The 16,301-nt window shown below is 35.3% G+C and overlaps 4 protein-coding genes across 9 annotated transcripts; 2 read left to right on the top strand and 2 right to left on the bottom strand.

Moving 5' to 3' along the window:
• Nucleotides 1–1,040: 1,040 nt before the first annotated feature.
• Nucleotides 1,041–5,324, top strand: LOC18021688 (serine/threonine-protein kinase KIPK1). Of its 2 annotated transcripts, none has more exons than XM_006403695.2 (3): nt 1,041–1,190; nt 2,190–4,210; nt 4,293–5,324. In XM_006403695.2, exons 2-3 carry the CDS (start codon nt 2,304–2,306, stop codon nt 5,170–5,172), a joined length of 2,787 nt encoding a protein of 928 aa, XP_006403758.1. In that variant the 5' UTR covers nt 1,041–1,190; nt 2,190–2,303; the 3' UTR covers nt 5,173–5,324. The 2 variants fall into 2 exon arrangements, with proteins under 2 accessions (XP_006403758.1, XP_024013478.1); XM_024157710.1 differs by lacking the exon at nt 1,041–1,190 and adding an exon at nt 1,333–1,353.
• Nucleotides 5,325–5,551: 227 nt separating this feature from the next.
• Nucleotides 5,552–6,563, top strand: LOC18021687. Its single transcript, XM_006403694.2, has 4 exons — nt 5,552–5,888; nt 5,979–6,089; nt 6,174–6,254; nt 6,346–6,563. The coding sequence occupies exons 1-4, from the start codon at nt 5,625–5,627 to the stop codon at nt 6,418–6,420; spliced, it is 531 nt and encodes a 176-aa protein (XP_006403757.1). The 5' UTR covers nt 5,552–5,624; the 3' UTR covers nt 6,421–6,563.
• LOC18021686 (putative pre-16S rRNA nuclease) lies at nt 6,211–8,445 on the bottom strand. 5 transcript variants are annotated; one of them, XM_006403693.2, is made up of 8 exons: nt 8,250–8,445; nt 7,879–8,030; nt 7,647–7,704; nt 7,244–7,312; nt 7,056–7,151; nt 6,876–6,965; nt 6,706–6,767; nt 6,211–6,381 (listed from the first exon to the last, which is right to left on the bottom strand). In XM_006403693.2, the coding sequence occupies exons 2-7, from the start codon at nt 8,025–8,027 to the stop codon at nt 6,717–6,719; spliced, it is 513 nt and encodes a 170-aa protein (XP_006403756.1). In that variant the 5' UTR covers nt 8,028–8,030; nt 8,250–8,445; the 3' UTR covers nt 6,211–6,381; nt 6,706–6,716. The 5 variants fall into 5 exon arrangements, with proteins under 5 accessions (XP_006403756.1, XP_024013662.1, XP_024013661.1 ...); XM_024157894.1 differs by having other exon boundaries at nt 6,242–6,410; XM_024157893.1 differs by lacking the exon at nt 6,211–6,381 and having other exon boundaries at nt 6,532–6,767.
• Nucleotides 8,446–8,871: 426 nt separating this feature from the next.
• Nucleotides 8,872–11,656, bottom strand: LOC18021685 (growth-regulating factor 4). The gene is made up of 4 exons (XM_006403690.2): nt 11,246–11,656; nt 10,936–11,130; nt 10,262–10,568; nt 8,872–9,534 (listed from the first exon to the last, which is right to left on the bottom strand). The coding sequence occupies exons 1-4, from the start codon at nt 11,460–11,462 to the stop codon at nt 9,117–9,119; spliced, it is 1,137 nt and encodes a 378-aa protein (XP_006403753.1). The 5' UTR covers nt 11,463–11,656; the 3' UTR covers nt 8,872–9,116.
• Between the last annotated feature and the right edge of the window lie 4,645 nt (nt 11,657–16,301).

Below are 16,301 nucleotides of genomic sequence, written 5' to 3'. Positions count from 1 at the left end.
ATTCTTAATTGTATGTTCAGTACTTTTATAATCTACTGTTTGAAGTCATATTATGAATTTGAAAGAAAAATAAAAACAGTTTTTTTTACGAAATAAATGTATTCGAAAAAGAAAATAAGACAACGTCCTTTTTTACTTCGAAAGAAGTGTTGTCGAAAAACAATTTGAAAATAACTGCGCATTGGGTACCTGTCTTATTCTGACAAATTTTGCTCCACCGTTTTTTTTTGTCGACAAATATTGCTCCACAGTTATTTTCAAATATTCACATAAGTCACAGTTAATTTGAAAACATGTTTATTTCAGATGATGAAAGCTAATTTTGTGTTAAGTAGTAGAAATTTCTACTAATGTGAACCAGATGTTGATTATAATCCAGTTGAGTTAGCTCAATTGGAAGAGTTATAGATGGCTTCATACAGTGAAGTAAAGTAATCTAACATTCAATTCGAGACCAGTGTTGCGACATTGGAGTAAAAATGAAAACCAGCATATATACTAATACAACTAAGCAAGCCTTAAGAGATTAGTATATAAAAAAATAGACCGGGTAAGATTCTGCTAGTCACTATTCGAGAAATGATGGGGCATTTTTTTTTGCAATTTGACTCTGGTCAAATGTGTTATGAATTATGACAGTGGAAGTAAATTATTGATCGTCAAAATTTTCGTGAGTGAATTCTCGAATGCTTTTTTTGACATGACTAGATATAATATTAATGCCTAGACAATTCATCTATAACTAGAAAACAACATAGATCCACAAAAGACTCAAACTTTGATTTATAAAATCTTCAGAAATTCAGGTAAATTTTGAATTTAGCTTTTTGAGATGGAATAGTGTATATCTCTTGAGGTAGGCGAAGGAAATATCAAAATATGAAAGGTTACATAAAAACAAATTTTTTTTTTTGGTTAAGAGCATATAATATGAAAGACCCGAAAACATATGCTATGGGTCCCACCATGTTTTTCAACTTGATAATCTATCATCTCTTAACGCTATTCACCAGAAAAACAAAAATTACACCAAACCCCAGAAAATTAAAAATAAAAAGAAAAAAACTTTTACTTTCTTCTCCTCCTCTCTTTCTCTCTGGATCCTCTTCAAGCTTAAGGCCACTAGGGTTTATCTGAGCTCCAAATCCACCCGATTTTAGAGTTTCTCAGCTACATTAGCTCTTTTCTTGGTAAAGGAAACCCTCTTCTTCCTTAGTTTTTTCGCTTTTGTTTTCTCCTTTACCTTTTTTCTCGCGTACGTCTTCATTTGCACTTTTTTTTTTCTTCTGTAACTCTTCGTTGATCGCCTTTTTTGATGAGATTTGGGGACCGTATTCAGAAGGTTTTCTTTTGGTGGGTTTCTCTGAAGATTGTTCCTTTTTCTGACCTTTCATTTTCTCTATGTGGTCTCACTGGGCTTTGCTCAGTTTTTCAATTCGTAATTAGGTTTATTTTAGTTTTTTGGGTTTGTTTCTCTTTGCTCTCACGCATTTGAAACCACTTGAGTCTCCATGATTTGACATTCGAGATTTGTTTGTGGGGTTTTAAAAACAAATTATGGAAATTATTGCATTTAATTGGATTTAGTCGAATCCTCCTCACTCCTGCATCAGCTACTATTCTTTGTTTATCAGTAAATTTTAACTCCATGAGATCTGAAACTTAGGACAATCTTTGATTCGTTCTGGTTTTGGTTGTTAGATCTCTTACCTAGCTCAAAAATTTGATCCTTTTTTCTTTGTTCTGTTATAACGCGGTTTGATTTTGGTGAGCTATAACGAAGTTTTTAACTTTGATTTCTTCTAATTCGCGTAAATGATTGGTCTATGGCTGTTGTTTTTGTTCGCATTACTCGCAAAGAATTTAACTTTCAAATGCTCAAAATATCATTATTTTCTATGAGAGTTTGCCTCTTAAAAAAATGTGTTCTTTTTCGCTGTTTTAATTTAATAGGTATCTCTATCTGTACTTGTGTAGGGTTCATGATTGAGTCTGCAAACTATAATGGCCTAAGCTATTTAATTTGCATTTGTAGATCTGTTGCTTCCACTTTAATATCGCCACTTTTCATTTATTTCCCTTAGTATTTATTTTCTCTTGTCATTCAATAAACATTGTTCTTCATTTGAAGTTACTCTATAATTGAAACTGTTCTTTAACCAAAATTTTTTCTGATGATTCCTTTTCAGGTAACTGTGATTGTTGCAGGTTCTTGAATTCAGTAGTTTAGAAACATATCAATGAAGATGAACAACTCGGCGCTGCTTTGATTTTTCTTTAGATACTGTAAAGAACCTGTTGCAATGGGATCATTTGCAGGTTCCTGCGAAATCGTTGAAGAGAAAGATGAAATAAGAATAGCAAAACATTCAGGGAGATATGGTATATCGGTTTTGGGATCATCAAGCAAAGATTTTGAGCGGAAGCAGCGAGAGTATTATGGTTCTCTTGAGTATGACATTGATAAGCTTTTTCAGTCTATACCTGTGAAACCATCGACGAGGCTAATGAGCTCTTCTTTCCATAATCTTGAGACGAGCGTGAGTGCCGGTCCAAGCAGGACCACGAGCCCTTCAAAGAGAGTCGCCATGAAAAAACCGGGGACACCTCAATCGCCTAGAGTTTTCGGTGTCTCTGATTCAGTTTCCTTGAAGCAGGCTCTGAGGGATCGTTGTATTTCCAAGGCCTCTGAAATGGCTGCTCAGAAACGGTTGTCGAAATCTGCAGCTGCGTCTCCGAGGGTCTCAGAAGCAGACAGGATAAAGAGTTTGTATAACCAAGTTTCGAGTGAATCTACTAGCAAGTCTGTGATTGTTCCTGTGGACAAGGGTAAAGGAAGCTTGGTTGAGACATCTTTGATGCCGGTAAACGACCAACCAAGCACTTCAAGAAGCGTGGTTGAGCGGTTTGAAGTGCCTCCACACTCCATTTCTGAGCCATCTCAAGTTGGAACCAGTTTGGGATTACAAAGTGTGGGAAATGAAATGCGGGAGGTTAAGCTGTTGCATAAAGCCAACAAATCTGGGTCTTGTCGTAGTTCTGGCAGTGGAGATTATCAGATAGAGTTAGATGAAAATGTTGCCTCTGCTTCCCCTCATGGGTTTGTTGAAGATGATGTGAAAGAAATAGACAAACATGTTACCTCACTGCCTTCTGATTCTAGCGAGAAAGAGAATGCGACGGAGCTTGAAAAGAAAATTCTCTCATCCACTCTCGATCTGGAACAAAACGGGAAGTTGGATAACGCACCTAGCTCAGTAACAGAGAAGAGCAAGACGATACGCAAGGTAACAAGAATGATTCCACGTCCCAAACAGCAGCCGAAAAAGAAGATTTTGCTTAAGAAGAAGTTGAAAATTGGGATCGTCACTACAAAAAAGGAAGAAGAAACCGATATTTCCTTAGATTCTAGTGCAAATAAACTTCTCTGCCAACGATGTCACTGTTCTTTAAAGAGCACCAGCGTAGATAACCAACCGCCCTCGTATACTACTAGTCATAATCCTGAGATTTGTTCAGACAGTTTGAACTCTATTTCAAATAAGAAAGGTAAAGAAGCTCATCATATAGCCTATGAGAACTCTTCTGGTTCTTGTAATGTTAGTCAAAGCTCTGAAGCTGAGATTGTCGTCATGAAACAAGATGTTTCCTCGAGCAATAACAGTGGAAATGGCGCAAGGGATGAAAAGGAAACAGAAATTCCAACTTCTAGTGAGAAATTCGAGTTCTCCTTGAGTTCAAAGGATAGTCTTGGGGATTATAGCAGGAGCACAAGCATGAGTGAGGAGAGCCATCTGAGCAGGTTTAGCTGTGGGAACAAGCCTCACATGTCGATGGATGTGAGATGGGAAGCGATTAAACATGTCAAGTTGCAATACGGCTCTTTGGGTTTACGACACTTCAACCTTTTGAAGAAACTCGGATGTGGAGATATAGGAACAGTCTATCTCGCCGAGCTGATTGGTACAAAGTGCTTGTTTGCCATAAAGGTCATGGACAACGAGTTCTTGGCAAGAAGAAAAAAGAGTCCAAGGGCACAAGCGGAACGGGAAATCCTCAAAATGTTGGACCATCCTTTTCTTCCTACATTGTATTCGCAATTCACTTCGGATAATCTGTCTTGTCTAGTCATGGAGTATTGTCCTGGAGGAGATCTTCATGTCCTCAGACAGAAGCAGCTTGGCCGGTGTTTCCCTGAGCCTGCAGCAAGGTAAAGATTACATTTTTACATTGCTTTTGTTTTGTAGATCAATCAATTTGCTGAAATTGATGATAAAAAATTTGTTTTTCAGGTTCTACGTTGCGGAAATTCTTCTTGCATTGGAGTACTTACACATGCTTGGTGTTATATACCGAGATCTGAAACCGGAAAACATTCTAGTCCGTGAAGATGGACACATCATGCTTACAGATTTCGACCTCTCACTTCGATGTGCAGTGAATCCAACTCTTCTCAGGTCAACTTCTCCACCAGGTACAGATCCTGCAAGGATGTCGGGTCCATACAACACGTCCAACTGCATACAACCATTCTGTATCATCGAACCATCTTGCCAAGTCTCATGTTTCAGCCCGAGGCTCTCTTCAAACCAACAACAAGGTAGAAAACCGAAAAGGACTGATCATCTTTCGAAAACCCAACAACATTTGAAGAGATTATTGCCTCAGCTCGTGGCTGAACCAACAGAAGCAAGATCCAATTCCTTTGTGGGAACACACGAGTACTTAGCTCCAGAGATCATCAAAGGAGAAGGACACGGCGCTGCGGTTGACTGGTGGACTTTTGGGGTTCTCCTTTACGAGCTTTTGTACGGGAAAACACCTTTCAAAGGTTACAACAACGACGAGACTTTAGCCAATGTTGTGTTACAGAACCTCAAGTTTCCCGACAGCCCGCTCGTGAGCTTCCAGGCAAAGGATTTGATCAGAGGGCTTCTGGTCAAGGAACCAGAGAACCGGCTCGGGTCTGAAAAAGGATCTGCAGAGATCAAAAGACATCCTTTCTTTGAAGGGTTGAATTGGGCTCTAATCCGGTGCGCAATCCCGCCTGAGCTGCCGGATTTCTATGAGTTTGGCGGTGCTCAGGAGGCGGCGGGTTCACCTGGTGGCAATGATGATAGGTATCTTGATTGCAAAGCCATAGGCGATCATCTTGAGTTCGAGTTGTTTTAAGTCAAGGGTCTTTAATCAAAGAAAAGATTAAATTTTTCTGGTATAAGCATTCAGAGTAAAATGTTGTTGTAATTTATGTTGTCTAAGTTCTTAAGTCTTATATGTAAATTTTAGCCTCTTCTGAGACATAATCTCATATATTCACCCCAAAAAAGTTCATTAGCATCTCAATATTATTATCTTTTTAAGTTATTTTCCTTCTCAACAAGGTTGCAACTTTGAAACATCAAAAGAAGAAAAGCCCAAAAAAAACATATATCATCAGATTGGCTCCACTTAAATTACAAAAATTTCTGCTTTTCCACTTTTCCTTTTGGCGGGATTGCTTGCTTTGATTTTGGAATGATGTAAAAGCAAAGCAATTTCGTTACAGAAGATTGATTTGAAGCAAAAGCAAAAGACACTCATAAGTACATAAATAGATAATGGGAGAGACATAAGAGACCTGTGGTATGTATGTAATAACAAGAAGAAACAATAAAAAAATGAGTAGCAAGAACTCAGGAGCAGCTCCTGCTACAGCTTCTGCAGTCAACGCAAACGGTAAGCTTCCAATGGAGGAGAACGAAGAAGAAGAGATATGGAAAGTGGCGGTGTCGAGATTTCAAGCCCGAGAAGAAGAGATCGAGAGAAAGAAGATGACTGTTAAGGAAAAAGTTCAACAACGGCTCGGTTTTGCAGAGGAAGCTACAAGATGCTTGACTCAAACATTGGAAGTAAGTGTAAAACCCTTTTTTTTGTTTAACATTATTGTGATTGGATTTCAAATAGGCAAAAAAAGTTGATAATTGTTCTTATTAAAACAGGAGCTAGAGATTATGGGAGATCCAATGAGAAAAGAAGTTGGAATTGTGAGGAAGAAAATCGACATGGCGAATCGAGATATCAAATCTTTGGCTCAAAGCTGTCAGAAGAAGGTAGGTTTTCACATTTTCATTCTTCAAAGTCTTTATTTTTTAAACTTTGCATCTCTGTTTAACAGAAGAGAATAATCTGGACAGGAGAAGGAATACAAAGAGACATTGGAGGCTTTCAACGAAAAGAACAAAGAGAAAACTCACCTTGTTTCCATGTTAATGGAGGTATTTGGTCAAAACCATATTCAAAGATTTGAGCTTTTTCGTAGATTCCTACAGCAGATCTGATGTGTTGTTGATGACTTTTCTTTGGCAGCTACTGGCTGAAAGCGAAAGACTAAGGTTGAAGAAGCTGGAGGAAATCAACAAGACTGTTGGAACCTTGCAATGAGAAGATTTTACCTTAAAAAGACTTCTAAAATTTGTTTGAGGTTTTTAATATTCGATTCTATTCAAGTCCTGTCTATTAAAAAGTGAGCTACCATGTAACACGATGCACGATAAACAACGAATGAATTGCCTAAAAAGATACGATCACGGCTAAAAACAAAGTTTCGTAAGAGATACAAGTATGCTTGTTACAACAACTTCATAACAAATCAATTATTATCGAAAACTAGCTCTTTTAGCTAAATAGAGGAGGAGCTTGTTAATATCGAATCAAACTTGTCATTACCCGCTTTTCTTTTACTCTGCTGGCTCAGTGTTTACATACCTATTTGCGTAATCTAAGTACTCCTGCAAGTAACAATCAAACATAAAAAAAGAGGTTTTCCAAGTAAGAAATGAGGAAACAGAAGAAAGATTTCATTGGTCTCTAACAAATGCAGAAATTAGTAACCGTACCTGAAGTATAACCACCGCGGCAAACTTGTCCGACATTGTCTTCTCTTGAACTGGATGCAGTTTCAAGGGCTTCAACATCAGTTCAACGGTCTGTGAACAGTATTACATGAGATCCAATGGCTTTAAACTTCTACTTACTATGACTTGCAAGATTTTTTTAAATCTGAATATAAAGTATACCTTTGATGATAACCGCTCATCCCAGTATGTGTACTTCACATCCTTGAGTTTTTCGGTTTTACGAAGTTCCTCAATGAAGAGATTCACAGTGACAACCTGTTCCAAGTTGAAAATAAATCCTTCTTGTGGTTATAAGTAGTGCTATGAAAAGGAAGAGTCCTTCACAATTCAGTGGAAGAAAAACTTACGTCCTCTACATTATTCAGTTTGCCAAATGGATAACCAACGACTAAGCCCGACACAGAAAATGCTTTGACCTGCATGAGTATAGGCAAAATGATTGGTGTATTAGAACAGAGTCTACTTGTTGATAGATTATCTACAATGTCAAGTAAATAGTACGGTTTACTGAGATACTAAAAGACTAAAAGGTTATATCTTGATCCTTTAACCGCCAGAGATCACCAAAAACCATACGAAGAAAGTATTGATCAACCATTACATACCTACCTCTCTTCATAAAAGATGACACATGACTAAATCTTAGTAGACACTGATCAAGCTTTCTTCGTCATTGCCCAAAACAACAAAAAAATAATAGTTTCTCTACTTCTTAACATCAAAAAGCAAGAAAAAAAATGTAGCACCTACCAGGTTCTGGAAATCTGTAGCCATCAAGTCAATGTTTGTTTTCTTCCTAAGCAAAACACTGCAAGAGAAGTAAGATATTTGCAATAGCTATGATGACTTGAATCAATTTTGACTAATATAACTAGATAGGAACTGCATTTCAATTGAAAACAACATTTAAACTAATGTTGTAGTATGTGACTGAGCAATTTGAATCTAAAAGATAGAGAGAATGATATTGAATCATGTGTACCTCAATGGAGTTGCAATCATATTTGAAGGATCTGAAATAGCTAATCCAACATACTTATCACCAACATCTAACCCAAGAAACCTCCCAGGTACTGACACTTTTGTCTTCAACGCATCGCCCAATAATCTCAATGGCTTCACATACTTCATTTCCTGGACAAATATAAGTGGAATCAAACTTCCAAACCACTTGCACAAATTGAGACTAAAGAAAATCAAATACATGTTAATAAAGTGCAGGAATTTGAGAATTGTTTGTACCAAAAACCTTCAATTCGACAATGAAACAAGTATTTGAAAAAGGTTGTAGAGAATAATGAAGAATAGGTTGAATTTTTAATTTCTGCTGATTGAAAGCAACTTCTGACGTACTCAAAAAGGCGAAAACTTTCAGGCGCCGGAGCACGAAATCTGGCGAAAGGAAGCGACGAAATGGCCACTAGAAGGTCGAGCAAGATGATGGAAGGGTTTAGAGGATGAACCGGAAACGGTTTATTCCAGTTCGTTTCGGTATAATTCGAAAACGTGAAAGCAGCAATTTTGTGTCTCACAGTTGTTCAAGGAAATGGGCGTGTGATTTAGTGAAGATGAAAAGGGAGAAGAGCCAGGAAAAGAAAATATTTTAAGGTCTGTTTTTTTTTTTCTTAAATTCTGGAACCGGCTGGTACGGGTGGTTAAGTGAGTTTCCGAATTGATTCGGTTCAACTTTAACCGGATTTCCGGCCATTTTCCTTCCCTCCAGAGAAAAGCCTCTGTTTTTGTTGTTTCTTTGCATCTCATTGGAGTCTTCTCTCCTCAAAATCACAATTTTCCAAATTTTTAAATTTTCACTTTACATATGATAGTCTGATAGAGTCAACGTAGTGCTTTCGTACTAAATAATAGGGTTCAATAGGTCCAATGATTCCCAAATGCTACATCATTAACATTGTAACTTCAATCTTGTCTATGAAGCAGCTTTGAATGCATAAAATGACTCATTAAGCTTAATGGAAAGAGGATCATATTACTTTGCATTGCAAAACAAAGTCACATTGCTTATACAAAGTCTCAAACTTTAGACATAAATATTTCTTCAGAGGGAAGAACGGAAACAATTCCAAAAGCAGGCATTTTGGCCTAACAACATCACCACAACAAAACAAAACACAAAAACAATTCAGAGAAGAATATCTGAAGAAATTGCAGATTCAAAGGAAGCTAAAAAGAGGACTTGATTTGGTTTTCTTAACACTTCCTTCAATGAAAGACTTGAGTTGAGATTCCCATCTGATGAAGAACACTAGAGGTAGACGAGGCTGACCTCAAGGCTTCAGCTAATGGTCCACCCATATTGTGGTTATTGCTTCCACTGCTCCACCAATTCATGTTCTGTTGTTGCTCCCTCTCATTGTTGTTTCTCATGTTTTCTTCTTCTTCTTCACTGCCTGTGGAAAGTTTTAGAGAAACATCCGAGGAAGTGTTACCAGGCATGGAGATCGAAAGATGACAAGTCGATGAGCTCATTGGACTTGAGGTAGAGTCGGATGTTCGTGGCCAATCGTCAAAGAAATGCCTCAAGATGTGACCATCGTCTGATCTTCCATTGTTGAATCCACTTTGAGCCTCATATGGCCTCTTGTTGGTGTTGCCTTCTTGTTTCATCTCTGAGGAACAACTGTGAGACACAAAATTCACATCTTTTATGATTAGAACAAAACATGAACATTTTCAGAAAAGCATATCTAAACAGGAAAGTTTCAAACTTTTTTCCATTTTAAGTAGAGATTAAAGACTGATAAACTCAATAAACCAAGTCCTGCTAATTGTACATAATGTTCCACTACGAAATATACTTGATTAGAGAAATAAATAAATCAATGGGTTAAGCTGTTTTTTGCAATAAGGGGAAGTGGTTGCAGAATCTGAGAGATTTTATTTTTTCTTCTATGCAGGTTTGGTCAGCTTTCACTGAGGTCCTACCATCTCATTATTTCAAATACAGCTCTCTTTTTCTCTCTCTCTCTCTTTTTCTCTGATTGAAAAGTCTCACTCAACTAGTAAAAAAATTAGATTCTATCAAATCCAACTGTTATCATTATCTCTCAACAAAAGAAAGGAAAATAACAATATGTTTTTTTCACAAAATGATGATAAGTCTCTCTGTCACCCAATTGCCAACATTACCCCTTTCCTCACAGCATCAATTGACAGTGGAATAACTATTCCCAAATCCCAAACAACAAGATTTTATATTTTCAACACATGTATCAAAAGCTATGTATAATCATCCATTGTAATTAGGCTTCTGTTATTTTTCAAAACACTTGTCTCAAGTGTCAAGACTCTTAACCAAGGCTAATTAATAATGATGTCAATTAAACAGAGTGTTTTTTTTTCTGTACCTTTGATGACTATTAAGGTGGAGATGTTGAGATGAAGAATGTGAAGAACCAGAGGAGAAGAGTAAATTGTTTGGTCCACGACCATTCTCCTCGCCTAAGACAAAAGAAGATGCGGTGGTTGTGGCAGCGTTTGTAGCGGCGGTTGTGGCGGTTTCCACAGGCTTTCTTGAACGGTTTCGACCACGGTGGATGTGACGGTCGCAATACTTGTGACCACCTACAACATCCCTCGAACATCTCCATTTCTTCCCGTCTGTTCTCTTGCACCTCCCTGGCTCAGGATCCATTGCTCCTCTTCCCCAATACCCTGTTTTTTTTTCATCGTTGTTATGTTCATTAGTAACAATAAACAAAGATCTCACTCAAGACATTGATTAAGAATGTTTCTAAACCCAACTTGTCATTGTTATCTCTGTTGGTTAAAGATCTTCTAGAAAGAGGTTTAAAGTCTTTACAAGATTGCAAAGTAGCCTTGTATAGATTAATGTATTTACTTTATTGTTTGGTGAGTCTATGAATTAGAGTTTCTAGATCTTGGCAATATAACTCTAACATCAAATACAAAAAAGCATATGCATTCATGATGAGAAAGATTCTTTCAAAGAAATTAGAAGTTTAAACAAGAGAGAGAGAGAGAGAGAGAGAGAGAGAGAGAGAGAGAGAGAGAGACTGACAAGAAGGTTGGTGATGAGGGAAGTTATGTTGAAGAGGATGGTGAAGGAAGTGCAAAGGGGATTGGTGGAAGAGACTTTTCTTGATGGGTAAGAGGAGCTCTTGAGGAACTGAAGCACCAGCCAACATGTATCTGTAGATCAGTGCTTGAAGCTCAAGTTCTTGCCACTGTGTCCAGCTAAAGAAGTTTCCCATCTCTACAAATTTTCACATACAAAAGACAGACAAAATCCACATTAAAAAAAAACCAGCAATAACTTCAACATTTGAGTGAAAAAGTGTTGTCCATTTCAAAAGAAAGGAAACACTTACTGAGAAACCTGGAAGAGGAAGAGGAAGAGTCAGGAGAGAAGCATGAGAACGAGGAAGAAGTGGTGGGTTCAGGGACAAAGAGAGGAAGAGCAGCAGCCGAAGTTGCAGTTTGGGATTGAATCTGATCAAAGAAAAAGTTTGATATCTTACTTGCAGAACCTTGTTCTTCTGACTCATTCTGCTGCTGACTTCTCCATTGTTTCAGTTGCAAGTCCATGGAACAAAGAGAGAGAAAGAAATAGAAAAATAAAAGAGAGATAGAGAAATGTGTTGGTTGCTTTTGGGATAGTTTTTTCCCCACTTCTTTTGTTATCAGAGAGTCTGGCTTAATAAACAAAGACAACCACAACAAAAGTCTTATTTGTTTGGCTTACTCCCCAAAAAAAAAAGAAAAAAGAGTTATTTTCTTTGCATCAGTTGCCGGAGAAAGCTAGAGAGAGCTAAACAGAGAGAGAAAAGTGTTTATTTATAAGACAAGACACTCTTGAGGGGAACTCAAAACAAAATTAGAGGAAAGAGAGTGAATTTAATATAATATCTGAAAGGTTAAAAAATGCTTTCTTTATCTATAAAAAATTAAGTCAGTCAGAAAACCCAGAAAGAAAGCACTGCAAGATGCAGATGGAGAGATAGTAACCTGCAGTGTTTATGTCTCACTGCCTTGGAAATATCACTTCCTTTTATATCTCATTTTAATATTCCATAAGTAGCTTAAAGAAAAAAGCGCAAGCCTATTAAGATTTTTGTAATTAAGGATTCATTCAATGTGATTTAAAGTAACCTTCAGTTTCTGTGATACAGATGTCATCAAGTTTCAGAGATTGTGTTACAAATGTATTAAATTCTGAGCTTAATCACTTTGGATTTGACTAACTCCACTGTCAACTGATGTATATGATGTTGTAGATTGCATTTGGAGAGAGCTGCAGTGTTGTCTTTTTACAAGAAACTACTTAAGTTACAATTTCTACCGGTTTAACTTATTTGATCTTTTCTTTTTTTTATTAAGTGCGACTTTAAATCCGTAAGGTAAAATAAATCATTAGACTTAATATTTTGTCTTAACTACTTTTGTTTTTGGCTAATAATTTTTTTAGTTTATACAGTTATTTATAATTTTTGTAACCGTCAATGTTTTTACTATATCTATTACATTATTTTATTAAAATATAATTTGTAACGTCTGTACTTTTTGAAGTTGTGATTTCTCTTATTTAAATAATTTGGTTAGCACCAAATCTGTGGTGGGATGTTGATGGTTTGGCCATGGTATTTTCAATCCAAGTTCGAATTCCTGACTAGAAAAACAGATTTCTGTTTCAAAAAAGTATATCAAACAGTTACTTCTGAGTTTAGAGAGTTCATGAATTTCGATCTAATTTTTCTTGGTTATTAAGAAAAAAGAAAGGAAAAAAATGGCAAGTACAATAAAAAACCTCTATAAATTAATACTCGATAAATTAATAATCACTATAAATTAATAAATTTTACTGGTCCGAAGTCGGACCAGTATAAAAAATCCATCAAATTCGATAAGATAATAAGATAATATTTTTTTGAAATCCCTATGTAAATATATGGTCCCAACAAAAATATAAATTAATAATTATATACATTTATACAAATATATGTAAATATAGTATTCTAAAATATGACTAATGTGTTTGCTTTTACTTAAGGTTGAAATCTCATTGGATCTTATTTTTTTAATTATTATATAAGTAGTTTTTATTGATGTTTTACGATATACATTCAAAATTTATGATAATTTTTAATGTGATAATTGATTTTTTTATCTGTAAATGTTTTTAAATGTATTGTAGTGTTATCTTCAATTTTATCATCAATAATATGGATAGTAATCATATTCTTTTTATAAATTTTAAACTTATGAACATGTATATTTTTACATGTATAATCCAATATAGTATTAAAAACTATTTTATTGCGATAGTTATGATTGTTAACATAATTTACATTACGAAATTTGTTAAAATTTTAAAATATAACATTATTCTAAAGAAATTTTTAGAAAATTATAAGCTGAAAGCAAATTTTCTCTATAAATTAATAATTATTAATATATAGATAAATTAATATCACGATAAATTAATAAAATATCATGGTCTCGATATTATTAATTTATAGAGGTTTTACTGTATACCTAAATATCGATACCAGGGAATAAAACATTACCAGAAAACACCAAGTAAACTTGGAAACATTTATTAAAATGAAGTTAAATAGCATTCATGTATATCTTCACTTGGCTGAAGAATAGAAAAGACATTTATTGTTTTCAAAGTATCTTTTTATGGTGGTGCCACGGTAGTATTAATTTGTAGTTTTTAGGAAATAAAGTAATAAATATGAGCAAAAGGACGATAACGATGTTACATGTAGGAGTGAGCCAGCCAACTAGCCAAGGCTCTGAGATGAGAGAGCTTCCTAAGTTTCTTTCTACTCAATTCATTCCCACCAATTTCGACGGCATGCATTTATATGCACTACATGCCGAATCAACCTAACCTTTTTGCGTTTTTGCTCCTCCACAAGAAAAATATCACAAAAATCAATTAACTATAGAGGGACCGGCTAAAAAAAAATAGTCAATTACATTATGGATCACTTCATTTATAAACTGTATTTGTGTATCAAAAATATATTTTGCAACATAAAAATATGGATCTTAGAATCTAAATAAGTTTTGTTTAATTATATTATTAGCCATGTGCACTAACATTTCCTGGCACTTCCCCTCCTATACAATATTCATTAGGTAAGTTGTTTACAAACTCTCATTGAGAAGATAAAAGTTAGAGTTTTCGATTTTTGAACATGAACTATTCTTGTCTCACATTATTTATTGTTTCCTTATAAGCGAGCCCATATTTTTTTTTGCTCTTGGAGCCCAAAATTCCCACGTTCGGCTCTTCTCAATTTATATTAATACGTAAGAGATACGTTCTTTTACTCCCAATCCAGTCAATTTTTCACCAATGTCCATCATAGTTATTCATTGTTGGTTGTATACTAATCAGGTTAACAATCACTTTTAACAGAACTCAAACCGACCACTCTATATATCGGCATTGCATTAGATTTGATTATTTATGTTCATTGCGTGTTTTACTTTTTAATCCACACAAAGATTTTAAGTTTGATTCCATAAATGTAGATCATATTGCTTATCTATGTATAAACTTATATCATAATAAGAGTTACGAATGGATGAAAATTTGAGATTCAGAAGAAGAAGAAAGGTGAGGAAATAGGAGCTAGGAACTTGTAAGAGAGTTTTGAGGTCACATGTCCCATGAGAAGACAAATACGTTTTAGGGACATTGTGCCAAAAAAGAAATAATTTAATATACTTGTTGTCAGAAATAAAACGTATGTATATTTACAGAAGAAGGGTCAAGTTGAGTCAACGTAGGGCCTATTTTGGTTGTATTTTGTGAAGTAAAAGGCAAGCCACGCCAGCACGCGAGGCCTCACGTGATACCACATGCCTCAATCTTGATTTGGCTCACGAGTCACGGCCATGGTTTGCAAATATGTATTACGTAATTTTAATCATCTAGTATACGTTTAATAAAGGTTGCAGTTATAGTTATAATTAAATATACCATAACCAGATGATTATGATACAATCGATATGTTCTAAAATATATATACACCCACCTGAATTATTTTGTTAGCATTGGTAACTTATACATTGTATGTGGTTAGCAACTTAGCATCATACACCAATTTTATGCTTCAGGTTTGGAAGGATAATTGATTGGTTAGTAAATATAATTAAAAGTGTCAAACAATGGGGAAAATAGAAGGCCCACTATAAAATTCTGTGCTACTTAAAAGGGAGACCTCTAATTTCTTAATGGGCTTACTATTCAATATATCATATGGTTTAAAATGATTTTCATGGGCCTTTTAAACCTGTTTTGATTCCAAAAACAGATGTTCGTATGATTTGCTATAATTGAAACATTAATTTTTTAGATTTCAGGTATTCTATTAGTTCTCAAGTTAGCAGATACTAAAAGCCTTCATTTGATCGAGTATTAGTTTTTTGTGAATAATTAACACGGGGCAAAATATTTGATCGTGGATCTGCTTAAAAGCCCACTTTTAGATGGACCCTACCACGTGATTTCTTAATCTGGGCCGTCCATTTGTTTGAATGTTGAGAAGAGTTCACGATTGGTCCCCTACCGCCACCGGTTTCTTCTCTGTTTGCACTTACGATCAATCATCATGCCTTTTGTTTTAGGAAATCATTTTTGCTTTATTTTGGAAATCATTTTTTCTTCTTCAAATTTTGTTAGTTAATATTGGGCTAGATTTTATTTCACTACACTGAATATGAAAATTCCAATCTGTAAAGTGTTTCGATAAACCAGTACTCACAAGTCACAATAAATCCATTAAGAGATAATGATGTATCTTACAAAGTGAAACGTACTCATTGTCACATTTAATTTGCATTACGACGGATATGCATTTGAAGGTATAAACCTCTAGTGTGTAAAGACCAAAGATTTTCTCAACCCAAACTTGGGAACATACCACACAAGGAGGACAACTCACTGTTTACGATCTCATCAAAAAACATTTGGCGTGAATGATAGGGTACAGATCAAACTGCAAAACATATATAGAAAACAAAATAATTAAATAAGTTTGAGAAGGTAAGGTAAGAGTTGGAATGCAGTCGATACTATTTAATCGAATAGTTTGGTGAGCTGCCTCCTCTAATTCTCTTCCTGCCCTTTGTGTTAACTACTTTATTTTTTTTCCATTCTTTATATTTATCAATAGTTTTTATCTTCTATATTTTGGAGCTCCTCTCATCCAACAAATAATTAATTGGTATGACTCATGAGTTCCTAGTATGATGATGGTTGAAAATCCTGTCCAGCCTTCTTTGAGATTTCTTTTTTTTTTGTAACTCAAATGTATATATCGATTCCTTTAATTACAAAAAGGATGCAAGCTGAGTTATCACAATAATAAGTTGGTAGATCTTATTACTAAGGATAATCTTTCTACT

Source organism: Eutrema salsugineum, unplaced genomic scaffold (genome assembly GCF_000478725.1).
Source record: "Eutrema salsugineum unplaced genomic scaffold, Eutsalg1_0 scaffold_16, whole genome shotgun sequence".
In the NCBI taxonomy this organism is placed as follows: Eukaryota; Viridiplantae; Streptophyta; class Magnoliopsida; order Brassicales; family Brassicaceae; genus Eutrema; species Eutrema salsugineum.
The sequence above is the reverse complement of the archived record's forward strand: the minus strand, read 5'-3'. Positions and strand labels throughout refer to the sequence as shown.